This window comes from Salvelinus fontinalis, chromosome 15 (assembly GCF_029448725.1).
Source record: "Salvelinus fontinalis isolate EN_2023a chromosome 15, ASM2944872v1, whole genome shotgun sequence".
Lineage (NCBI taxonomy): Eukaryota > Metazoa > Chordata > Actinopteri > Salmoniformes > Salmonidae > Salvelinus > Salvelinus fontinalis.
The window spans coordinates 26,250,934-26,277,467 of record NC_074679.1 but is presented as its reverse complement, the minus strand read 5'-3'; the positions used below and the strand labels follow the sequence as shown (position 1 = coordinate 26,277,467).

Sequence of the window (26,534 nt, the reverse complement as noted above, 5' to 3'; positions counted from 1 at the left end):
AAAGTAAAATCAACACACTATTAGCATTCCTTAGTGTATTAAATGTAATATACTTCTTTGGTATCATGGCATTCGCACATTTTGTTTGTGCATTCCACCACCTACTGTGCGGTCAATCAACTTACATTTTGTCATATAAAAATTGTAAAGGAAGTGGGAAAATTTAAAATTGTACCATCAACTAACCCTTACCATCCACCTATATACCAATGGTTTATAAAAAAAAACACCACCCCATTCCACTACTTTGACCCTGAATGATCCTACACCAGGCCGACGGTCATTCAACACACCTTGTAACTCCAGGCCGACGGTCATTCAACACACCTTGTAACTCCAGGCCGACGGTCATTCAACACACCTTGTAACTCCAGGCCGACGGTCATTCAACACACCTTGTAACTCCAGGCCGACGGTCATTCAACACACCTTGTAACTCCAGGCCGACGGTCATTCAACACACCTTGTAACTCCAGGCCGACGGTCATTCAACACACCTTGTAACACCAGGCCGACGGTCATTCAACACACCTTGTAACTCTTCTGCAGTAAAACCTAGTACAGCCAAGTACATCTCTGCAGCTGCCATCTCATCTACAGTGGCAAGAAAAAGTATGTAAACCCTTTGGGGTGGAGTCTTATATCTCCCTCTCTAACTTTAGGCATCAGCTGTCAGAGCAGCTTACCAATCACTGTACCTGTACACAGCCAAATAGTACACCCAACTACCTCCTCCCCATATTATTACTTACCCTCTTGTTCTTCTGCACCCCAGTATCTCTACTTGCACATCATCATCTGCACATCTATCACTCCAGTGTTAATACTAAATTGTAATTATTTCGCTTCTATGGCCTATTTATTGCCTTACCTCCCTACTCTTCTACATTTGCACACACTGTACATAGATTTTTCTAGTGTGTTATTGACTGTACGTTTGTTTATGTGTAACTGTGTTGTTTTTGTTGCACTGATTTGCTTTATCTTGGCCAAGTCGCAGTTGTAAATGAGAACTCAACTGGCCTGCCTGGTTAAATAAAGGTGAAATAAATATTTTGGGGGAATTACCTGGATTTCAGTATAAATTGGTCATAAAATGTGATCTGATCTTCATCTAAGTCACAACAATAGACAAACACAATCTGCTTAAACTAATAACACACAAACAATTATACGTTTTCATGTCTTTATTGAACACACTGTGTAAACATTCACAGTGTAGGGTGGGAAAAGTATGTGAACCCTTGGATTTAATAACTGGTAGACCTTCCTTTGGCAGCAATAAACTCAACCAAACGTTTTCTGTAGTTGCGGATCAGACCTGCACAACGGTCAGGAGGAATTTTGGACCATTCATCTTTACAAAACTGTTTCAGTTCAGCAATATTCTTAGGATGTCTGGTGTGAACCGCTCTCGAGGTCATGCCACAGCATCTCAATTGGGTTGAGGTCAGGTCTCTGACTGGGCCACTCCAGAAAGCGTATTTTCTTCTGTTGAAACAATTGTGTTGTTGATTTACTTCTGTGTTTTGGGTCGCTATCCTGTTTCATCACCGAACTTCTTTTGAGCTTCAATTAGGCTTATATTCTCCTGCAAAATGTCTTTGGAATTCATTTTTCTGTTTATGATAGCAAGCCTTCCAGGCCCTGAGGCAGCAAAGCAGGCCCAAACCATGATGCTCCCTCCACTATACTTTACAGCTGGGATGCTGGGATGAGCTGGGATGAGGTTCTGATGTTGGTGTGCTGTGCCTTTTTATCTCCACACATACTGTTTTGTGTTCCTTCCAAACACCACAACTTTAGTTTAATCTGTACACAGAATATTTTGCCAGAAGCGCTGCGGAACATCCAGGTGCACTTTTGTGAACTTCAGACATGCAGCAATGTTTCTTTTGGACAGCAGTGGCTTCTTCCGTGGTGTCGTCCCATGAACACCATTCTTGTTTAGTGTTTTACGTATCGTAGACTCGTCAACCGAGATGTTAGCATGTTCTAGAGATTTCTGTAAGTCTTTAGCTGATAGTCTAGGATTATTCTTAACCTCAGAGCATTCTGCACTGTGATCTTGCAGTCATCTTTGCAGGACGGCCACTTCTAGGGAGAGTAGCAACAGTTCTGAGCTTTCTCCATTTGTAGACAATTTGTCTTATCGTGGACTGATGAACATCACGGCTTTTAGAGATACTTTTGTAACCCTTTCCAGCTTCATGCAAGTCAACAATTCTTAATCTTAGGTCTTCTGAGATCTTTTTTGTTCGAGGCATAGTTCACATCAGGCATTGCTTCTTGTGAATAGCAAGCTCATATTTTGTGAGTGTTTTTTATAGGGCAGGGCAGCTCTAACCAATCTCGTCTCATTGATTGGACTCCAGGTTAGCTGACTCCTGACTCCAAGTAGTTTTTGGAAAAAGTCATTAGCCTTCACATACTTTTTCCAACCTACACTGTGAATATTTAAATGATAGACAATAAAAATACAATAATTTGTGTGTTATAAGTTTACTAGAAGAATATCTAATCAAATGTTATGGCTAATTTATGCAGAAATCCAGGTAATTCCAAAGTGTTCACATACTTTTTCTTGCCACTGTATTTTCTGTGATTTACGTTCCATTTCTACAGTACTGTGACGCCCTGATCTGTTTCATCTGTCCTTGTGATTCTCTCCACCCCATCCAGGTGTCGCTTATTTTCCCCAGTGTATTTATCCCTGTGTTTCCTGTCTCTCTGTGCCAGTTTGTCTCGTCTTTTTTCAAGTCAAACAGCGTGTTTTTCCCGTCCTCCTTTTGCTATTCTCTTTTGCTAGTCCCCCTTTGACCCTTGCCTGTTTTCTGGACTCCGTACCCACCTGCCTACCAGTCTGCCTGCCCTGACCTCGAGCCTGCCTGCCACTCTGTACCTCCTGGACTCTGATCTGGTTTCGACCTTTTGCCTGCCCACGACTATTCTCTTGCCTACCCTTTTTGGAACTAATAAATATCAAATACTCAAATTATCTGCCTCCCGTGTCTGCATCTGGGTCTGGCCCTGAGCCCTTATAGGTACAGATGATAACCATGGCAATGACTGTTAAGAAGACAACTTCACTGAAGCACAAATTTGTATCATTCTGTATTGGCCTAGGCTTACTACTCAACCTTGACCCATCATCCTCTACTCTCTTCATTGCCTCAGCATACAACACCTTCTGTTCTACTCTGACCCTACCATCTGAAACACTTTGGTTGGTTTGGCACAAAAGCTCTCACTGGATAACTGATATCCTAACATGACTTTATCAGGTAAAGACTCTGCTTCAAAACTTAAAAGGACAGCCAATGTCTTCTCAGATAGCAGAATGCGGTTTGTACTTGGCACCATTCTTCCTCAACACACATCTTCCCACTGCACTCAGCTCGTCTCCTTCTTCCTCGCTGTCCATAGCCACGTCTATCCATTCACAACACTCTTGTCGTGCCTTCATCTGTATTGCTTGCAGAGCACGCACTAATGGCGTTTCTCCAATACCCAACTTCTGTTCCTTAGCCCAATTTACAATTCTGGCTATCTCTGACCTCTCCACTCTTCTCTCCAATCATTACCAGATCACCATCTTGATTCAGCTTACTGCTAAATTTACTATAGAGACTTAAAGGAGGCTTTTATGTACTTCATATGCACCTTCATGTTCAGGGATCCAATCACAATGGGAATACAAGAACACATTAGAAACCCATCCATAGAACACCATTTTGAAATATAATAAAAAACTCAATTTTTTGCTCTGTAAACCTTGATAAATGTCCAAAACAATAGAGGCGCTTATCAACGGCCATTGTCCTCAAGGAGTTGCTGCATTTCCTTTTCACTTCAGTTTGCTGCTCAATTCATGCATCTTGGTTGGAGTGGTAGATAGGTAGCCCTTCCCTTTGCACTGAAATCAGTGGAGGCTGGTGGGAGGAGCTATAGGAGGACGGGCTCGTTGTAATGGCTGGAAAGGATTAAATGGAATGGTGTCAAACCTTGTTTACATATGTTTGTTGTGTTTGATACCGTTCCATTTATTCCATTGCAGACATTACAATGACCCCGTCATCCTATAGTTCCTCCCACCAGCCTCCACTGACTGAAATGTGGTGGAACCATGACAGTAACTTGACTGGGCATATGAAGCGTCCGGGTTAGAATCCCGCTCCTTGAAAGCGGCAGCTCTACCCTTTAGCTCAGTGCAGATGTTGTCTGTAATCCAAGTCTTCTGGTTGGGGTATGTACGTACGGTCAGTGTGGTGATGACGTCATCGATGCACTTATTGATGAAGCCAGTTACTGATGTGGTGGACTCCTCAATTCCATCGGAAGAACATATTCCGGAACATATTCCAGTCTGTCCTAGCAAAACAGAGCTGTAGCTTAGCATATGCGTCGTCTGACCACTTCCATATTGAGCGAGTCACTGTTACTTTCTGTTTTAGTTTTTGCTTGTAAGCAGGAATCTGGAGGATAGAGTTATGGTCAGATTACAAATGGAGGGCGAGGGAGAGCTTTGTACACGTCTCTGTGTGTGGAGTAAAGGTGGTCTAGAGTTTTTTTCTCCTCTGGTTGCACATTTAACATGCTTGTAGAAATTAGTAAAATGGATTTAGGTTTCCCTGCATTAAAGTCCTCGGCCATTAAGAGCGCCGCCTCTGGATGAGCATTTTTTTGTTTGCTTATGGCCTTATACAGCTCGTTGATTGCTACGAAAAATATAGATGAAAACTCTCTTGGTAAATAGTGTGGTCTATAGCTTATCATGAGATACTCTACCTCAGGCGAGCAAAACCTTGAGACTTCCTTGATACTAGTTTCCGTGCACCAGCTGTTACTTACAAATAGACACAGACCGCCACACCTTGACTTACCGGAGGTAGCTGTTCTATCTTGCCGATGGACCAAAAACCCTGCCAACTGTATGTTATCCATGTCGTCGTTCAGCCACGACTCTGTGAAACATAAGATGTTACAGTTTTTAATGTCCCGTTGGTAGGATAGTTGTGATCGGAGCTTATCCATTTTGTTATCCAATGATTGCACGTTGGCTAATAGGACTGATGGTAGAGGGGAATTACTCACTCGCCATCGGATCCTTACAAGGCACCCCGAACTACGTCCCCGATATCTCTGTCTCTTCTTCATGCGAATGACGGGGATTTAGGCCTTGTCGGCTGTCTGAAGTAAATCCTTTGTGTCCGACTCATTAAAGAAAAATCTTTGTCCAGTACGAGGTGAGTAATCGCTGTCCTGATATCCAGAAGCTCTTTTCGGTGATAAGAGACAGTGGCAGAGACATTATGAACAAAATAAGTTACAATTAACAGAAAAAAAACACACACAATAGCACAACTGGTTAGGAGCCCGTAAAACAGCAGCCATCTCTTCTGGCACAATCATTTGTTTTCTGAAGTTTGTAATTTTCACTTTGAAATTTCAGACTTGATTTTCCCTTCTGAAAAATGTATCAACCCGTACAAAAATGTTAATGAATCATAATTCACATTTCCTGTTGCTGCAGAACAATTTCCTTGCGGTAGCATGCTGCCTCAAATTAAGATTCCACATATGTATAGTGAATTCATCTGTCATTTCCTTGTTTTTTTGCAGGAGTTTGATAATTTTCACTCAATGTGTTAAAATCAAATAGATGTCTTCATTCTTTGCTTCAGTGTTGTCAACCCTGTGTCTTTCCAGAGCATCACTTCAAAATGGATCCCCCAGATCCGCACCTTCCATCCTGCTTCACCCATAATTCTAGTGGGGTCACAGTTGGACCGCCGGCATGATTTTAACATCCTTATCCATCTGGACCAGCTGAGGGACAAGCCGGTGGTAAGCTTCCAGGTCAGGGGGCTGGCAGACAAGATCAGAGCCCACGACTATGTGGAGTTTTCCACAGTGACCCAGAAGAACCTAAAAGAAGCATTTGACTCTGCTATCTTTGTTGCCATCAAACACAAGACCTGTCAGAAAGCAAAGAAGCTCAATCTCTTGTATCGTGCAAAGACTTTCTCTAATGGCGGGTGGAAGAAGTTCTTCTGCTTCATCTGACCAAATGGAAACACTACCTCAAATATAAACTCAACATGCAACAATTTCAAAGAATTTACTGAGTTACAGTTCATATAAGGAAATCCCCTCTTTACAGTCTTATGTCCAACAATTTAAACATGAAAATATACAGTACCAGTCAAAAGTTTGGACACACCCACACCTACTATTTTTTAAACAATTTTCTACATTGTAGAATAATAGCAAAGACATCAAAACTATAATATAACACAAATGGAATCACGTAGTAACCATTTTTTTTAAACAAATCAAAATAGATTTTAGATTCTTCAAAGTAGCCACCCTTTACCTTGATGACAGCTTTGCACAATCTTGAAATTCTCTCAACCAGCTTCACCTGGAATGCTTTTCCAACAGTCTTGAAGGAGTTCCCACATATGCTGAGCCCTTGTTGGCTGCTTTTCCTTCACTCTGCGGTCCAACTCATCCCAAACCATCTCAATTGGGTTGAGGTCGGGTGATTGTGGAGGCCAGGTCATCTGATGCAGCACTCCATCACTCTCCTTCTTGGTCAAATAGCGCTTACACATTGTCCTGTTGAAAAACAAATGATAGTCCCATTAAGCCCAAACCAGATGGGATGGTGTATTGCTGCAGAATGCTGTGGTATCCATGCTGGTTAAGTGTCCCTTGAATTCTAAATAAATCACAGACAGTGTCACCAGCAAAGCATCCCCACACCATCACACCTCTTCCTCCATGCTTCACGGTGGGAACCACACATGCGGAGAGCCGCATCAGTTCACCTACTCTGCATCTCACAAAGACACGGCGGTTGGAAACAAATATCGCAAATTTGGACTCAACAGACCAAATGACAGATTTACACCGGTCTAATGTCCATTACTCATGTTTCTTGGACCAAGCAAGTCTCTTTTTATTATTGATGTCCTTTAGTAGTAATTTCAAAGTTTTCCGGATTGACTTACCTTCATATCTTAAAGTAATGATGGACTGTTGTTCTTGCCATAATATGGACTTGGTATTTTACCAAATAGGGCTATCTTCTGTATACTACCCCTACCTTGTCACAACACACCTGATTGGCTCAAACGCATTGAGAAGGAAATCAATTCCACAAATTAACTTCTAACAAGGCACACCTGTTAATTGAAAGGCATTCCAGGTGACTACCTCATGAAGCTAGTTGAGAGAATGCCAAGCGTGTGCAAAGCTGTTATCAATGCAAAGGGTGGCTGTTTTGAAAAATCTCAAATCTCAAATATATTTTGCTTTGATTAACACTTTTTTGTTACCAAGTGATTCCATATGTGTTATTTCATAGTTTACAATGTATAACATAGTAAAAATAAAGAAAAACCCTTGAATGAGTAGGTGTGTCCAAACTTTTGACTCTTACTGTATATATACAGTATATTTGCTCTGAACTTGTGGGGCAAGCAAAGGATGAAGACATCAAAGAAAATCAATCATCTGCAGGCCGCCAGTTGTGGAACCCTGGTGTAGGTTAAACACAGGTACTAAGGTTAAGCACATTGCGATTGATAATAATTTGTCACATTCATACCGACACAATTACATTGTGTCCACTTAAGGACATTTTCATTCTGGGCAGGTCTCACATCAAACCCATTGACATGATCAAACCATAGAGAAATAGGATTTTGTTATCAGGTAGTCGTTTACCCAAGGATTCAAACTATAAATTATCTACTGCCCTCTACTGTAACTGAATATTACAGAAGCTACTGAGCTTTTACTTGTTTAAAGCATATTACAAATTGCATAGAAAAGCTATATTTGTTAATTCTGTCAGGAAAATTAATTATTCATAATGATCAAATTCAAAGTCTTGCAATATTAGTGGTAGTGTCAGAAGGAGTTCCCTTTCACAGATTCAACACACAACCAAATCAGGTTGTACAATCCAATATCTTTCTGATAAAATGTCATATTTTACTAGAAAATCCATCATCCATGTCTGTGTGTGTCTTTATGTAGAAGTACACATTTTATCATAGACAATTTGATAGATATTTGACTACAACGTCTACTTGTTTTATTCAAAACGACTTCATTTCCCAGCATACACCTTCATTTGCATTTATAATCTGATCAGCTGATCTGACCTGGCTGGCAACAACAACAGTCATAGCGCACAGAAATTCGCTAGGGAAGGGGTTGAGGAACAAAACAATGACAAAGCTAGGAAGGATTCAATGCAATAATATATTTTAAAGTCTCCCGAAACGGATTGGGCTATTTTTCTTTGTATGCTTTTTTTGACCGACCAGTTGTTATCCTAGCATTCGGCTATAATATTATTGACAACCGAGTTTACCAAAACTGTCTAGCTTGGATAACACAGCTAGCTAGCCAGCCAGCTAATGTTAGCTGTTTCAGACAGGGGCGATTGTGATTTGTTTTCGGTGTTTTGTTGATCAGAACTCGTAGTTTGTCACATTGACATTGGAATAACGTTATTTTAAACTAGCTAACTACGTTAGTTGGCTAACTATTGTTTAAATGTCAAGCTACAGGAAGCTAACTTACTAGCTAGCTTTTTTTTAGGCAGCTGTCAGCTAGGTTATTTTATTTTCGAGCTAGGTAGCAATTAGGAAGCTAGCTAACAAGGGAAGTAATTTATGTTTGATTCTAAACAGCTTGCTAGTTTTCCCAGCTGTGGTTTCAAGTTGGTGCCAGTTTGCACATATTCATGTTAGTGTGGTTAGATATATGTTTCAGGGAAGTTGTCTTGCCAAACATTTGTTTTATTGCATACATTGAGTTTCCAGCTTTACTTTGCTGTAACGTATTTATTCTGGCAGTGTTATAATGTTCATGAAGCCAGTTATAACCGTAATGTATGTTGTTGTCAAGAGCAGGTTGACTTAAAATAGCCAGAACAAACATTCAACCATATTGCCTCACAGTATTATATTTGCAATGTGTCACATATTGACGTTTTTGTATTAAATGTATGGAATGCTGCAGTAATTGTTGGCTAATAAGCTGTAAAAAATTGTAGAGGATCTTGAACCTTTACAGGTCAATTGGAACACTGTCACCATGCAACCCTGTTAAGTCTACTTACATCAAGTTGTCTATGTTCTAGGTGTTGTGTAGGTGTAGCCTATAAAGCACACAATATTTAATACTAAGGTCAAGTGTTATCACTGAAACTACTTAATTGATATTTATTTACTCTTCTTTTGGGACTATTTGGCGTTATAGTCATATTACTCCAGCTAGCATAAAACTGTTCAGATTTGGCTTGTGAAGGAAAAATGAGTGGTCATGGTTCATCAGAAAAGGAAATTAACACCAGTCTAATTTGTCAAGAGAGTTATGCTTGTGGGGGCTCAGAAGAGGCTGCTTTTGAATGTGATGAATGTAGAAGCTTGCAGTGTGTTCGCTGTGAGCAGGAACTCCATAGTCAAGAGGGCCTGCAGAACCATGAACGGGTAGCGATAGGTCCATGGCATGTACCCTACTGTGACAACTGCAGAGGGAAGGAAAGGACAGTGAATGGCCGCCGCCACAGGTCTGTCGTCCGCTGCCAGAACTGCAAAGTCAACTTGTGCCAACCGTGTCGGAAAAGCACCCACAATGGAGGTAACAAGAAGAAGCACCCACTCACTGCCTATCCTCCTCCACCCAAACCTGCAGAGCTCAACTCAACCCCTCCACCCAAACCTGCAGAGATCAACTCAACCCCTCCACCAAAATCTGCAGAGCTCAACTCAACCCCTCCACCCAAACCTGCAGAGATCAACTCTACCCCTCCACCAAAACCTGTTGAAGTCAAATTAACCCCTCCACCAAAACCTGTTGAAGTCAAATTAACCCCTCCACCCAAACCTGCAGAGATCAATTTAAGCTTATTGGTAGATGAGGCAGAAATCCAGAAGGCAAAACTTCTGGAGAAAGTCTGCAGTTTTCTTCTGGTTGATGCGAATGAGGAGATGCAGGTGGGTAGTGAAGGGCATAAAAAAAGTCCTTTGAGTTTTTGCATTCTGTCAGTTTTGTTTCTAAACTAAATTGTGTTTTGTGAAATGGAATTACCTCATCTGCTAACTCTACTCTTTTTTTTTTTTTTTTCTCTCCAGGTAAAGGACGATGGCGAGTTTGTGAAGAAATTGAACTGCAAGCCTGACAAGCTGATCAAGGTGGTGTCCATCTTTGGCAATACAGGAGAGGGCAAATCCCACACTCTGAACCACACTTTCTTCATAGGCAGGGAGGTGTTCAAGACCTCCCCCACGCAGGAGTCCTGCACAGTGGGGGTGTGGGCGGCATTCGACCCCATCCACAAGGTGGTGGTCATTGACACAGAGGGCCTGCTGGGCAACAGCTCCAACCAGGGCCAAAGAACACGTCTTCTTCTCAAGGTGCTAGCTATCTCCGACCTCATAATCTACCGTACCCATGCTGACCGCCTCCATGACGACCTCTTCAAGTTTCTGTGCGATGCGTCAGACGCCTACCTGAAGCATTTTACTAAGGAGCTGAAGGCCACTACGGCTCGCTGTGGCCTTGACGTGCCTCTGTCTACCCTGGGTCCGGCCGTCGTCATCTTCCATGAGACCGTCCACACCAAGCTGCTGGGCTCAGGTCAGTGCTGAGAAATACTGTAGTCAACACTTACCATAGTGTACTGTACACAAATCAAAGATTGTTACTTGCTGCACTCATCAGTCTCATTGTTATTTCACCTTCCTTGACAGTGGAAGCAGGAATACAGTAGATTCATGCATAATGTCAAGAATGCTGCTATAGAAGATCATAAAACATGTGATTTGGTAATTACGGGTGCAAAATCCTACTCCCTTTGACACGCTAAGACTAGTATTTGTTATTCCAACAGAGCTGTTTTGATAGTGTGAACAGGTAACTGACCAGTCAAGCAGTTTGAGTAATCTAGAGACCTTTTCCTTATAAAGTATGTGGCTGTTGAACTGTAAATTATTTTATATCCCTTAAAATATGCTGAACAAAAATATAAATGCAACATGCAACAATTTAAAAGATTTTACTGAGTTACAGTTCATATAAGGAAATCAGTCAATTGAAATAAATGAATTAGGCCCTTATCTATGGATTTCACATGACTGAGAATACAGATATGCATCTGTTGGTCACAGATACAGTACCTTTAAAAGAAAGGTAGGGGTGTGGATCAGAACCAATCAGTATGGTGTGACCACCATTTGCCTTGTGCTGCACGACACATCACCTTTGCATAGAGTTGATCAGGGTGTTGATTTTGGCCTGTGGAATGTTGTCCTACTCCTCATCAATGAGTGTGTGAATTTCTGGATATTGGCAAGAACAGGAACATGCTGTCATGCATGTCGATCCAGAGCATCCCAAACATTCTCAATGGGTGATATGTCTGGTGAGTATGCAAATCATGGAAGAATTGGGACATTTTCAGCTTCCAGGAATTGTCTGTAGATTCTTGCGACATGAGGTGATGGCGGTGGAATGGCACGACAATGGGCCTCAGGATCTCATCATGGTATTTCTGTGCATTCAAATTGCCATCGTTAAAATGCAATTGTGTTCGTCGTCCGTAGCTTATGTCTGCCCATACCATAACTCCACCGCCACCATGGGGCACTCTGTTCACAACAGTGACATCAGCAAACCACTCGCCCACATGACGCCGTACTTTTATTTTAATTTTATATAACCTTTATTAAACTAGGCAAGTCAGTTAAGAATGAAATCTTATTTACAAAGACGGCGTACCAAAAGGCCTCCTGCGGGGATGGGGGCTGGGATTAAAAATAAATTAAATAAAAAATATAGGACAAAACGCACATCATGACAAGAGACAAAACATCATTACATAAAGAGAGACCTAAGACAACAGCATGGCAGCAACACAACATGGCAGCAGCACATGGTAGCAACACAAAATAGGGTACAAACATTATTGGGCACAGACAACAGCACAAAGAGCAAGAAGGTAGAGACACCAATGCATCACTCAAAGCAGCCACAAGTGTTAGTAACAGTGTCCATGATTGAGATAAAACATACACGTGGTCTACAGTTGTAAAGCCAGTTAGACGTACTGCCAAATTCTCAAAAATGACAGAGGTGGCTTATGGGTGAGAAATTAACATTAAATTCTCTGGCAATAGCTCTGTAGTCAGCATACCAATTTCACGCTCCCTCAAATTGAGACATCTTTGGTATTGTGTGACACAACTGCACATTTGTGGCCTTTTATTGTCCCCAGGACAAGGTGCACCTGTGTAATAATGCTGTTTAATCAGCTTATTTATATGCCACAACTGTCAGGTGGACTACCTTGGCAAAGGTGAAATGCTCACTAACAGGGATGTAAAGCATTTGTGCACAAAATTTAAGAGAAATAAGCTGGGATTTCTGGGATCTTTTATTTAAGCTCATGAAACATGGACCAGCACTTTACATGTTGTGTTTATATTTTTGTTCAGTGAATGTTGTCTTTAGAATTTGACTTTTTTGTCCTAGAATCTTTTTGTTGTTGTGTGAGGCACCTTCCATCTCAGTTTTGATTGATCAACGTAATAAGTGAAATGTCCTTTTTATGAAGGGATATATATATAAGTTAAGTCTGTCTTCTCCTGTTCTTCGTTCTCCCTCATTTATAACAGACAACTCATCAGAGTCTGTAGATCGGTTGCTACTTGAGCGGTTCAGGAAGCTAGGCCGTTTCCCAGAGGCATTCAGCTCCATCCAGTACCGAGGCACGCGTACCTGCAGCCCCCCAACAGACTTTGGTGTCCTGCAGCGCACCCTGGAGCAGCTGCTGGACAACAACGCCACCCGCTCCCCTCGCTCCCCAGTCGTCATCTTCAAAGCCTTGCAGGTAGTAGACATGCTTATAACTCAGTCAGTAGTCAACTGGCTCCAAAACAGTTTCAAACAGGCTTACATTTACATAAGGCAAACACTAAAACAAGAGCGGGATGTTTTAGCAAGTTGCAAACATTGCTATTCATTAGTTACAGATCTGTTTACTTTCACAATGTTTGAACAATCTAGTCAGGCTATGTGTATGACATCTCTGATGTGTTGTTTCTCTCTGTCTAGGCCCTGAGTGAGCGCTTCAATGGGGAGATCTCTGATGAGCTCATAGCCCACAATTGCTTCTTCCCCGATGAGTACTTCACCTGCTCCTGCCTCTGCCTCAGTTGCGGGTAAGTCCTCTCATTTATTTAATTTTCTCCATCTCATGCCACTGACTACAGCGAGGGTTTTAACAAGTCACATTGTTGTTGCTATTTTAGCTCTGGCTGCAAGAACAGCATGAACCACCTTGGGGAGGGGGTGTGTCATGAGGCCAAACACCGCTGCCGTTACTCACCCCAATACGACAATCGCATCTACACCTGTAAGGTTAGTCCTGTGGATATCCTCCTAAATCTTGTACTACCTGAGCCCATTGTTGCCATATGACATTCTGAAGATCTGACTAGGTATCAGGCTGACCGCAATGCCTCTGTTGTCCCACTAGGCCTGTTACGAAGGGGGAAAGGAAGTGGTGGTGGTTCCCAAGACCTCTGCGTCCTCAGACTCTCCTTGGCTGGGCCTTGCTAGATACGCTTGGTCAGGGTGAGTGAGAGGTCATCGGTTGGGGTTGATTTTCTTTTTTTTGATCTAGAATCACCAATCCATTCATTGCTAACCCTTAGCCATTTACTAACTTATTTGGTGCACTCCAGATATGTCTCCAGATAGTTGTTTGTCTTGAGGTACAGTGCATCCGGAAAGTATTCAGACCCCTTTTTCCACAATTTGTTAGTTACAGCCTTATTCTAAAATGTATTAAATTAAACATTTTCCTCATCAATCTACACAATACCCCACAATCACAAAGCTAGAACAATTTTTGAAAATGTTTACACATTTAAAAAAACTGAAATACCTTTTACAATTTACATAAGTATTCAGACCCTTTGCTATGCGACTCGAAATTAAGCTCAGGTGCATCCTGTTTCCATTGATCTTCCTTGAGATGTTTCTACAACTTGTTTGGATTCCATCTGTGGTAAATTCAATTGATTGGACATGATTTTGAAAGGCCCACACCTGTCTATATAAGGTCCCACAGTTGACAGTGCATGTCTGAGAAAAAACCAAGCCATGAGGTCGAAGGAATTGTCCGTAGAGCTCCAAGACAGGATTGTGTCGAGGCACAGATCTGGGGAAGGGTACCAAAAAATATCTGCAGCATTAAAGGTCCCCAAGAACACTGGGGCCTTGATCATTCTTAAATGGAATAAGTTTGAAACCACAGTCTCTTTCTAGAGCTGGCCGCCCAGCCAAACTGAGCAATCAGGGGAGAAGGGCCTTGGTCAGGGAGGTGACCAAGAACCCACTGGTCACTCTGACAGAGCTCATCTATGGAGATGGGAGAACCTTCCAGAAGGACAACCATCTCTGCAGCACTCCACCAATCAGGCCTTTATGGTAGATTGGCCAGATGGATGCTACTCCTCAGTAAAAGGCACATGACAGCCTGCTTAGTCTGCCAAAGGGCAGACCATGAGAAACAAGATTCTCTGGTCTGATACCAAGATTTAACTCTGGCCTAAATGCAAAGCGTCTGGAGGAAATCTGGCACTATCCCTACGGTGAAGAATGGTGGTGGCAGCATCATGCTGTGGGGATGTTTTTCAGCGGCAGGGAATGGGAGACTAGTCAGGATCAATGGAAAGATGAACGGAGCAAAGTACAGAGAGATCCTTGATGAAAACCTGCTCAGGACCTCAGACTGGGGCGGAAGTTCACCTTCCAACAGGACAACAACCCAAAGCACACAGCCAAGACAACGTAGGAGTGGCTTTGGGACAAGTTTCTGAATGTCCTTGAGGCCCAGCCAGAGCCCGGACTTGAACCTGTTCGAACATCTCTGGAGAGACCTGAAAATAGCTGTGCAGTGACGCTCCCCATCCAACCTGACAGAGCATAAGAGAATCTGCAGGGAAGAATTGAACAAACTCCCCAAATAAAGGTGTGCCAAGCTTGTAGCGTCATACCCAAGAAGACTCGGGATTGAATCGCTGCCAAAGGTGCTTCAACAAAGTACTGAGTAAAGGGTCTGAATACTTGTTTTACATTTATAAATTTGCAAACATTTCAAAAAATCTGTTTTAGCTTTGTCATGTGGTGTTGTGTGTAGATTGAAGGGAAATAATAACAATTTAATCAATTTTAAAATAAGGCTGTAACAAAATGTAGGAAAAGTTAAGGAGTCTGAATACTTTCCAAATGCACTGTATATGGTTATAACTGCTCTGTAAAATGTAAATTTTGTGTTTTTGTGTCTCTCTGCAGGTACGTGATTGAATGTCCAAACTGTGGGGTGATCTATCGGAGCCGGCAGTACTGGTATGGGAACCAGGACCCAGTGGATACAGTGGTCCGCACTGAAATCCAGCATATATGGGCTGGGGTAAGAGAACTACCACAACACATACCTACTAAAATACTTTTAAATGCCTATTGGTATTATTTCCACATTCTCAACATAGTCTTATATGTAAACAAAAGAACTTGTAAACTTCTTGCAACTCAATGTTCACTTTCCACAGGCAGATGGATTCCTGAAGGACAATAGCAATGCAGCACAGCGTCTGCTGGATGGTGTTAACTTCATGGCCCAGTCTGTGTCAGAGCTCAGTGTGAAGCCTGCCAAGGCTGTCACCTCCTGGCTAACGGATCAGATCGCACCGACCTACTGGAAACCCAACTCCCTCATCCTGGTGAGTGACAGAGGACCAACCACACACATCATACGTGGAACAGTAGAGTCAACACTTTCTTGTCCAGGAACCTGTTTATTTGCCCTTCGCTGCTGTTCAGCTGGGGGCCAATGTTACACAACCCATGTTTGCAGGTCACAAGATAAGGCTCAGATCGACCCCTCGTCCTAGATTCCCCAGTCAATAACTGCCTCTTGTTTTTGTTTTTCCCCTGTAATGTCCAGACATGCCTTAAGTGCCAAGAGGTATTCCAAGACAACGATACCAAGCATCACTGCCGTGCCTGTGGGGAAGGGTTCTGTGACACATGCTCGTCCAAAGCCACACCTGTCCCAGAGAAAGGCTGGGGTCTGGCCCCCGTGAGAGTCTGTGACACCTGTTATGAGCAGAGGGCCACACATACAGGTACCAACACATCAAAGCCAAAAGTCAGCTTGTATGTATTTATTATTAGCCATGCTGTACAGTGGTAACTTAGTATACTTAGCCTGTAAATCTGTTTTTAGCCTTACTTAGTCTGCATACGTGTTTATTTTAGCCATACTGTACAGTGGTAACATAGTTGTATGCTTTGTACAGAGCTGTTGCATGCAGAGGTTGAAGATGAGGAAGGTGGAAACCTAGCCAGGAAGGTTGGAGAAGCAGTGTCAAACACACTGGGTGCCGTGGTTACTGCTATTGACATCCCACTGGGTGAGTGTTATGTAACACAAGAGCCAGATAGAATTGTGTAATGGGCAATGACTGCAGGAATTTAAACCCATGGACAGGCTGCCATCTGGTGGCATATGAAAAATGTCTCTGCTGCTCCTTATCACAAATAAAAATATTTTTAGATACTGCAGTATTAGGATACTTTTATTGTTCGACATGTTATTGGAAGTGCAATGGTAAACCATTCTATTGTAAGTCGTTTTTTATTGTGTGTCCGCTCTCTCTTCAGGTCTGGTCAAGGATGCTGCGCGTCCCACCTACTGGGTGCCTGACCAGGATATCCTCTCTTGCCACAACTGCCAGTGCAGCTTCACTGCCAAGTTGTCCAAGCACCACTGTCGCGCCTGCGGGCAAGGCGTGTGTGATGAGTGCTCGCTGGAGCGTCGTCCGGTCCCGTCGCGGGGCTGGGACCACCCCGTCCGTGTTTGTGCTAACTGCAACCAGAAACCAGGAGACCTTTAACGGGGCTGGCCCTCTTCCCTTACAACACTGGACTGAACCACCTCTTAACCCTCCACCCACCCCTTATAGACCTCCATTAAATGGTTCTGTCCCGTGTCTGTGGCAAGTGTGTTTTTAGTAAATCTAGTTTTAGGGTTTCTGATGCCTTGTGGAACAACAGGCACATCTATGTAATTTGTCCTTATCAAAAGAGTGAGCCAGGAAGATATTTTGAACTCATTTACCCAAATCACAGCTTTTTAAAAATTGTTTAAAAATATTTTTCTACCATGGAAAAAAAGTAAATTTTTAGCATGTTAGCAATGTTATTTTCTTGAGAACCCTGGGGAGGGGGTTAGTTTTAATCAATACTTTCCATAAGGCCTTGTTTTCTGATGTTACTACTAATGTTGAGGGGATAATGGTGTCAGTGAAGTCCCTGCTGCAGGTTAATTGCATGCTCTACTCCACTATTTTAGGTTTGCTCTAAGTCTGTTGCAGCTTTACAAAGCTGCTGCTTATGGCCAGAAAAAAACAAAAAAACAAAGATTTGACTTAGATTTGAGCATGCATGAGCACCCATATCCCATTTTTCAACCAGTCTGTCAAGTTGGTCAACTTTAGATTTAGGATATTTGGTCTGCAAATAGCCTTTTGGGTTACTGCTTCTGTTGACACTAACTTCATATTTATTTCAGAGGTTATGGTTCTATGAAGACATGGAATTATGCTAGAAGAATGTGAATTCAGGATTTTAGACACTTTGTTTTGTAGAAAACAATTGTTTAGCTTGAGTCTGAAAGATGCATAGCCTTTGAGATGTTCAGAGGGTCTGGTGATCTCTGAAGAAATCAATACCTAACCTCATTGTTATATTTTAACTTATACTGGGTGGTATTTTTGTAATGTATCTGACAATTTCTGTTACTTGAGGGTATACACATGATGTGCATTATGCACCTAGAATTTGAATGGTGTGGCAGTTACTACCGTTTGTTTGAATCTTGTTTGATCACCATAGGCTGGTGGGACAATGAACTCAGCATTTGTTTTCAGCCCTCTGCTTCTGTGGCTTTATTTGTCATCCATGTTACAGATTGCAGTGTCAAATAGATTGCATGCTCATTCTTTCATATTAGTTTGTGCTTTTTAATAATTGAGAGATGATATGCTATATGTAGACAGTAAGTCATAAGTTAGTTTAATGTGGTTTTATTTCTGAATACTGTTATTGGTATATTGGAGTTCAATTTCTTTCTTGACTGGAATCGGTTGTCCTTCATTCATACAACACGTGGATATGCACAGTCAGCTAGCATTTATACCTTAACCATTTCACTTCTTTGATGGTTAGATGAATAAGAGGCTGAAATGTCAGAACCCAGGGAACAATATTACCTGGATACATGCCAACCAAGCATATAGAATGTTTATTTCTATTATCTGTGTTTGGAAAAAAAGAAAATTAAGAAAAAAAAGGTTGTCCTGTAAGCATTTAAGATAATTGTCATTTTGTTAGATTTGTATTTTATTTTTGCCCTTTTGTCTAAGCTGTAACCCTAGATAGTGAGGTATAGAAATTACGATGGAATCTGCCTTGTCTGCTGTCAAAATGTTTATCTGATTGAATGATGTCATTGTATGAAATTAAGTCATGTCTGTGTTGCTAATTTTGCACAGAATAATAACCAGGAATGTCAGCTATGTCCCCATCTAGTCCTTTGTTTTCCAAACCTATTGCTTGAGAGAGACCTTTGTGACCGAAATGATAATGGATTGAGTTCTCGAATCGACACTCCTAATGCACAGACAAGAAAGAGGTATGAAACACTATGTTATGCTGTTATTGAACATAGATCGTGAGAAAGTGTGGATGTCTGCATATTGACAATGTCCATAAGTGGTGGAATAACTATATTATTAAAGTCTTATCAGCTCATGGCTGTTTATAATTATTTGGTTGGGGAGGTGGCTATGGATATTTAGTCAGGTTCTGTTTCAAATTTCTAATAATGATGTGTTCTTCAAACCCTGACAACCTTAGTTTTGTTGCATTGGTGGGAAGAAAGTTTCTGACAACTTTAGCTATCTCTTCAAGAAGTCTGTATCATAGACATATGGTCGGTATTCCGTTTTCAACAATATAAATACTGGCAGAACCCTTTAAAATCGTTTTGACAGTTTACTCATTGAGTTTACCACACAGGCCACGCCTTATTTACGTATACTGTGGATGCATTGGCCAACGATTTTACCCCGAGCCCTGATTGGTTGCTTTTGCGTAGGTTTCCCTCAGAACTGCAAGACGCTGATATTGCGTTACAGTGTAGCAAAATGGCGGCTGTCATTCAGAACCCACTAAAAGCGTAAGTAATTTTGACAAATTGATAACATTCTATTTTGTTACTTTGTTGCCAATACTTCAAATAAAATGATCCGTCTTTTCAAGCAAGTACAAGACGCGTGCAAATTAGAAATAATGCTGTCTTAGCATTTTGTGTATGTCTACTTGCATAATGTGCCACTGCTTTCACCAAAGTAGCACCTACTTAGTTTTTTATTAGACATTTCTGCTTATGATTTACAGTATTCCAGCTATAATATTGGCTATGATATGCGAATGATATATGAATTACACATTAGGCCTATAGCCTAAACCTGCTAATTTATTGACTCCCCATCCAGAGACGCTTTGACCGATACTTTTAATCCTACTTCAAAATTAAGCACAAAAGTGTTTCAACATGCATTGCTCTGTGACGAGGACGAATAAAATACAATATTACATTCATGTTGGATATTTACGTAAAAACATTGACATTCCGATTCAGAGAGTCGTTTATAGTTGGTGTGAATTGTCGACATATCAACTTTGGCGCTGAGCGCAGATGTGGTCAGGTCCAGGACCCGGTAGAGCAAGGGAGGAAGAATTTTACATTTGCATGCCTTTCCTTCCGAAAGCGAAGTGACAGCAACGTGAGCCCCGGAATTTCAGTTGGAGATAGTAGGCCTATGTATTTTGTAACGCCAGTGCCATAATTTCAGTTTTATGCTACGCTCTGTGTGCACCACTTTATGAGTCTCTACCGTGTTTGTCCATGACTCCATAAATGTTTTGTAGTATCTTTTTATTTAACTAGGCAAGTCATTTGAGAACAAATTCTTATTTACAATGACAGCCTAACCCGGACGACGCTGGGCCAATTGTGCACCGCCCTTTGGGACTCCCAATCACGGCCAGTTGTGATACAGCCTGGAATCGAACCAGGGTCTGTAGTGACGCCTCTAGCACAGTGCCTTAGACCGCTGCACCACTCGGGAGCCCTTTAACATTGTATCTAACATTCTTTTGTCAGAAAATATCTATTCATCCATTGAAGTTGAGAAAAAACAATTGTCAATTTAATAGTTTCAAGGCAAGTTTGTATGTATTGAGTGGTATTGGCAACACCTGTATGTACAGTTTCTCAAAGACATGGACAAGACCTACCGGTAGGCCATTTCTTTGTTGCTATCCATGTTTGGACGCTGACAGATTGTTGTAGTGCAGCAGGACAGTTGAGGTATAACCAGACCTTTTGGACTGTGCAGTACAGATGGTGAGACTGTCAGGAGGTGAAGAATGAGGGATATAACTTGACTGTGCCTTTTTAAATGGAGGAGTGATGCAGATTAACCTGGTCCAGGATCCTGGGCCAATTTATCAGGATGCTATGGCAGATGTCAGTAGTGTAGAGAAAAAATGTTGGTTGGATGGGCCTGCAAAAATTTGGGTGGGGAAATATGATTATATTTTTGGGGGGGGGGGGGGCAGTCTTGTTTGCTAAATGAACAAATAAAGTAGGCAGTGGCATGGTGCATATAGCCATAGAAACACAGTGACATATCCCTCAATGCGGTCATATTTGTGACTTATTGGGGGTGTGGCTTTCAGTTATTTTTGGCCAACCATCCTATGAGAGTGAATGCCATTCCAGTTAATCTGAATGTCATTCCAGTGCACTGCTCTGAATTCTGAGGTTGTTTGCATGTTTAGGTAAAAAGACTAATGTCCCGTTTGGAACAAGTAGAGAGAGCATATCTGCTCAATCTGATTGGGTGGGCCCAGGCCCACCTGTGCCTACGCTGCTGGACAGAAGACCCATCTGCTCCTCAGTAGAAGTACCCTAGCACCCCCATGGGCCCTACAGGATCAAGGGAGTGCTCCTCGCCTATACCCGCCATTTACGTATGATTGCCATTGTTATTATACATTCATGACTGCATAAATGAGAGGGAAGAGCTCTACCACTGACAAGCATAAAGGGATAGTCTTGTTTCATAATTTCATGGCTGTGGTTCCCAGTTGGCACAATGTAGCCTAGTTTGAGCATGTGCCATTTTTTAAAATACATTTTGCTGAACTAATTTCCTCTAAACCACTTTATCCTTGCATCCAACAAGATCAACCTACACATTCTATTGTGCCTGAAGCTGCTGCTTCTTCATCTCGTAGAGAGGTTTTAACATTCAAATGTGGAATGTCTCCTCGCTATAAGCTATGCTTAATGAAGTGTTTCAATCTGCTATAATTAGCCACACGTCATTTTTCAGATTATAATTAGTCACACTTGACACTAATTGGATGTTGCTCATGTGGACCAGTTTGACAATTTTGTATCAAGAGTATTCTCATTTGAGATTAGGCAAATTTAATTAGGGAGTCTTGTTGGCTTTGTTATAGAGAAGGATGTGGTGGGTGTACCTTAAGTGTTGCTCCTCCCACACTGTGTGTGTGTGTGTGTGTTAATTCCTGTATGCATGAGAGGGAGATATAGGGTGAGAAGAAGAGATGAGAAGAGGGAGAAGGGCCTCTACAAGCTACTGATAAAATGGAGCATAAATATTGAGCCTGTGTGTTATCTTTAAAGATGACTCGGTGAACAGGCTATCTTAGCTATAGGGTCAACGTGTTCGATAGGAAGTCTTGTATGACACTATGCCATTACTCTGCGGTTGGCTTTGAGTGAGTCATGCTTTATGTGTATTGGTACTGCAGTGAGGTGTAGGCCTATCGTCTGGTTTTCCTCTAGCCCTCATCCTGGCTCTGTTGTGCTGATGGTTGTAATCAAGGGCCTGTTGTCAGGATGCAGTCTCTCTCTAGACCCTCCCCTTTTTCTATGCTGCAGCTCTGGCTTCCTGTAAAGCTGACATGTACCTACAAAACCCAATACATTTGCCTAAACAGATCTCAAAAGGCAGAAGTTGGTGGAGGAAAGGGTTATTCTGAAAAATGTGTATTGTATTGCCCTTTTTCAGCCTGTTGGAAAATGTATGGCTATAACAGAGTATCAAGGTCTAGACAACAACATTGTAACTCCAACACTGTAACTCCAGCCCTCATAGGCCCTAAACTATACTGAACAAAAATATAAATGCAACAATTTCAACGATTTTACTGAGTTACAGTTCATATAAGGAAATTAGTAAATTGGAATAAATTCATTAGAGAGCCTTAGGACTAGAGGTCGACCGATTATGATTTTTCAACGCCGATACCGATTATTGGAGGACCAAAAGAAGCCGATACCGATTAATCGTCCGATTATTATTATTATTATTATTTTTTGTAATAATGACAATTACAACAATACTGAATGAACACTTTTCTTTTACCTTAATATAATACATCAATAAAGTCAATTTAGCCTCAAATAAATAATGAAACATGTTCAATTTGGTTTAAATAATGCAAAAATAAAGTGTTGGAGATGAAAGTAAAAGTGCAATATGTGCCATGTAAAAAAGCTAACGTTTAAGTTCCTTGCTCAGAACATGAGTACATATGAAAGCTGGTGGTTCCTTTTATTTTTTTTAATTAAAATTTTACCCCCTTTTCTCCCCAATTTCGTGGTATTCAATTGTTAGTACTATCTTGTCTCATTGCTACAACTCCCGTACGGGCTCAGGAGAGACGAAGGTCGAAAGCCATGCGTCCTCCGAAACACATCCCAACCAAGCCGCACTGCTTCTTAACACAGCACGCCTCCAACCCGGAAGCCAGCCGCACCAATGTGTCAGAGGAAACACCGTGCACCTGGCCACCTTGGTTAGCGCGCACTGCGCCCGGCCCGCCACAGGAGTCGCTGGTGCGCGATGAGACAAGGATATCCTTACCGGCCAAACCCTCCCTAACCCGGACGACGCTAGGCCAATTGTGCGTCGCCCCACGGACCTCCCGGTCGCGGCCGGTTGCGACAGAGCCTGGGCGAGAACCCAGAGTCTCTGGTGGCGCAGGTATTTCATATACCTTTGACTATTGGATGTTCTTATAGGCACTTTAGTATTGCCAGTGTAACAGTATAGCTTCCGTCGCTCTCCTCGCCTCTACCTGGGCTCGAACCAGGAACACATCGACAAGGAACACATCGACAACAGCCACCCTCGAAGCATCGTTACCCATCGCTCCACAAAATCCGCGGCCCTTGCAGAGCAAGGGGAACAACTACTCCATGTCTCAGAGCGAGTGACGTCACCGATTGAAACGCTATTAGCGTGCACCCCGCTAACTAGCTAGCCATTTCACATCAATTACACCAGCCTAATCTCGGGAGTTGATAGGCTTGAAGTCATAAACAGCCCAATGCTTGAAGCATTGCGAAGAGCTCCTGGCAAATGCACGAAAGTGCTGTTTGAATGAATGCTTACGAGCCTGCTGCTGCCTACCATGCTCAGTCAGACTGCTCTATCAAATATCAATTCATAGACTTAATTATAACATAATAACACACAGAAATACGAGCCTTTGGTCATTGATATGGTCGAATCCTGAAACTATCATTTCGAAAGCAAAACGTTTATTCTTTTGTTATATCATCACCTGTTTGGCAAAGTTGAAGTAGGCTGTGATTCGATGATAAATTAACAGGCACCGCATTGATTATATGCAAGGCAGGGCAAGCTAGTTAACCTAGTAATATCATCAACCATGTGTAGTTAACTAGTGATTATGTGAAGATTGATTGTTTTTTATAAGATACGTTTAATGCTAGCTAGCAACTTACCTTGGCTTATTGCAGCCACAAGGTCATTTTGACGCTGCACTCGCGTAACAGGTGGTCAGCCTGCCACGCAGTTCCCTCATGGATTGCAATATAATCGTCCATACGCATCCAAAAAGGCACATCATTGATTGTTATGAAAACTTGAAATCGTCCCTAAATAATCAGCCATGCCATCGGTCAACCTCTAATTGCTATGTTATCTATCACTTCTATTTTACGCTTATCTCGCCCTGTTTGTGTCACTATAGCGTTATCAACCCATAACCTCCAAATCCGTTGAGATGAGGATGTTTGTTTTATTACAAATGGGTCCAGTTTTACCTAAAATAATTTGAAGGGATTATTTACCTTTGTGGAGTTCATTGAGGAAGGTGACAGTCACTACTAAGCAATCCGTTTTAGCTCACCCTGCTCTGCCTCATTTTATACATTTACATTTACATTTAAGTCATTTAGCAGACGCTCTTATCCAGAGCGACTTACAAATTGGTGCATTCACCTAATGACATCCAGTGGAACAGCCACTTTACAATAGTGCATCTACATCTTTTAAGGGGGGGGGGGGGGCAGAAGGATTGCTTTATCCTATCCTAGGTATTCCTTGAAGAGGTGGGGTTTCAGGTGTCTCCGGAAGGTGGTGATTGACTCCGCTGTCCTGGCGTCGTGAGGGAGTTTGTTCCACCATTGGGGTGCCAGAGCAGCGAACAGTTTTGATTGGGCTGAGCGGGAACTGTACTTCCTCAGTGGTAGGGAGGCGAGCAGGCCAGAGGTGGATGAACGCAGTGCCCTTGTTTGGGTGTAGGGCCTGATCAGAGCCTGAAGGTACTGAGGTGCCGTTCCCCTCACAGCTCCGTAGGCAAGCACCATGGTCTTGTAGCGGATGCGAGCTTCAACTGGAAGCCAGTGGAGAGAGCGGAGGAGCGGGGTGACGTGAGAGAACTTGGGAAGGTTGAACACCAGACGGGCTGCGGCGTTCTGGATGAGTTGTAGGGGTTTGATGGCACAGGCAGGGAGCCCAGCCAACAGCGAGTTGCAGTAATCCAGACGGGAGATGACAAGTGCCTGGATTAGGACCTGCGCCGCTTCCTGTGTGAGGCAGGGTCGTACTCTGCGGATGTTGTAGAGCATGAACCTACAGGAACGGGCCACCGCCTTGATGTTAGTTGAGAACGACAGGGTGTTGTCCAGGATCACGCCAAGGTTCTTAGCGCTCTGGGAGGAGGACACAATGGAGTTGTCAACCGTGATGGCGAGATCATGGAACGGGCAGTCCTTCCCCGGGAGGAAGAGCAGCTCCGTCTTGCCGAGGTTCAGCTTGAGGTGGTGATCCGTCATCCACACTGATATGTCTGCCAGACATGCAGAGATGCGATTCGCCACCTGGTCATCAGAAGGGGGAAAGGAGAAGATTAGTTGTGTGTCGTCTGCATAGCAATGATAGGAGAGACCATGTGAGGTTATGACAGAGCCAAGTGACTTGGTGTATAGCGAGAATAGGAGAGGGCCTAGAACAGAGCCCTGGGGGACACCAGTGGTGAGAGCGCGTGGTGAGGAGACAGATTCTCGCCACGCCACCTGGTAGGAGCGACCTGTCAGGTAGGACGCAATCCAAGCGTGGGCCGCGCCGGAGATGCCCAACTCGGAGAGGGTGGAGAGGAGGATCTGATGGTTCACAGTATCGAAGGCAGCCGATAGGTCTAGAAGGATGAGAGCAGAGGAAAGAGAGTTAGCTTTAGCAGTGCGGAGCGCCTCCGTGATACAGAGAAGAGCAGTCTCAGTTGAGTGACTAGTCTTGAAACCTGACTGATTTGGATCAAGAAGGTCATTCTGAGAGAGATAGCAGGAGAGCTGGCCAAGGACGGCACGTTCAAGAGTTTTGGAGAGAAAAGAAAGAAGGGATACTGGTCTGTAGTTGTTGACATCGGAGGGATCGAGTGTAGGTTTTTTCAGAAGGGGTGCAACTCTCGCTCTCTTGAAGACGGAAGGGACGTAGCCAGCGGTCAGGGATGAGTTGATGAGCGAGGTGAGGTAAGGGAGAAGGTCTCCGGAAATGGTCTGGAGAAGAGAGGAGGGGATAGGGTCAAGCGGGCAGGTTGTTGGGCGGCCGGCCGTCACAAGACGCGAGATTTCATCTGGAGAGAGGGGAGAGAAAGAGGTCAAAGCACAGGGTAGGGCAGTGTGAGCAGAACCAGCGGTGTCGTTTGACTTAGCAAACGAGGATCGGATGTCGTCGACCTTCTTTTCAAAATGGTTGACGAAGTCGTCTGCAGAGAGGGAGGAGGGGGGGGGGAGGGGGAGGAGGATTCAGGAGGGAGGAGAAGGTGGCAAAGAGCTTCCTAGGGTTAGAGGCAGATGCTTGGAATTTAGAGTGGTAGAAAGTGGCTTTAGCAGCAGAGACAGAAGAGGAAAATGTAGAGAGGAGGGAGTGAAAGGATGCCAGGTCCGCAGGGAGGCGAGTTTTCCTCCATTTCCGCTCGGCTGCCCGGAGCCCTGTTCTGTGAGCTCGCAATGAGTCGTCGAGCCA

At 42.9% G+C, this 26,534-nt stretch overlaps 3 protein-coding genes across 3 annotated transcripts in view; all 3 read left to right on the top strand.

Annotated features, from left to right (window-relative positions):
- Nucleotides 1-3,271: 3,271 nt before the first annotated feature.
- On the top strand, nt 3,272-6,066 carry LOC129812098 (rho-related GTP-binding protein RhoV-like). Its single transcript, XM_055864045.1, has 2 exons — nt 3,272-3,284; nt 5,663-6,066. The coding sequence occupies exons 1-2, from the start codon at nt 3,272-3,274 to the stop codon at nt 6,064-6,066; spliced, it is 417 nt and encodes a 138-aa protein (XP_055720020.1).
- Nucleotides 6,067-8,167: 2,101 nt separating this feature from the next.
- On the top strand, nt 8,168-18,906 carry LOC129811644 (zinc finger FYVE domain-containing protein 1-like). Its single transcript, XM_055863107.1, has 11 exons — nt 8,168-10,019; nt 10,158-10,662; nt 12,699-12,913; nt 13,138-13,244; nt 13,335-13,443; nt 13,562-13,659; nt 15,385-15,502; nt 15,642-15,812; nt 16,037-16,217; nt 16,392-16,505; nt 16,756-18,906. Exons 1-11 carry the CDS (start codon nt 9,336-9,338, stop codon nt 16,986-16,988), a joined length of 2,535 nt encoding a protein of 844 aa, XP_055719082.1. The 5' UTR covers nt 8,168-9,335; the 3' UTR covers nt 16,989-18,906.
- Nucleotides 18,907-19,229: 323 nt separating this feature from the next.
- LOC129811646 (zinc finger protein DPF3-like) overlaps nt 19,230-26,534 on the top strand; it is a 55,329-nt gene continuing 48,024 nt past the window's right edge. The window contains exon 1 of the mRNA XM_055863112.1: nt 19,230-19,333. Within this exon, the coding sequence (XP_055719087.1) occupies nt 19,302-19,333 (32 nt within the window). The 5' untranslated portion in view covers nt 19,230-19,301. The remainder of the gene's footprint in view (nt 19,334-26,534) is intronic.

Coding starts and splice junctions, on each gene's coding strand:
- LOC129811644 (XM_055863107.1), top strand. CDS start 9,336: ATGAGTGGTCATGGTTCATCAGAAAAGGAAATTAACACCAGTCTAATT. Junction 13,444..13,561: donor ATCGCATCTACACCTGTAAG/GTTAGTCCTGTG, acceptor TTGTCCCACTAG/GCCTGTTACGAAGGGGGAAA. Junction 16,218..16,391: donor GCAGAGGGCCACACATACAG/GTACCAACACAT, acceptor TGCTTTGTACAG/AGCTGTTGCATGCAGAGGTT.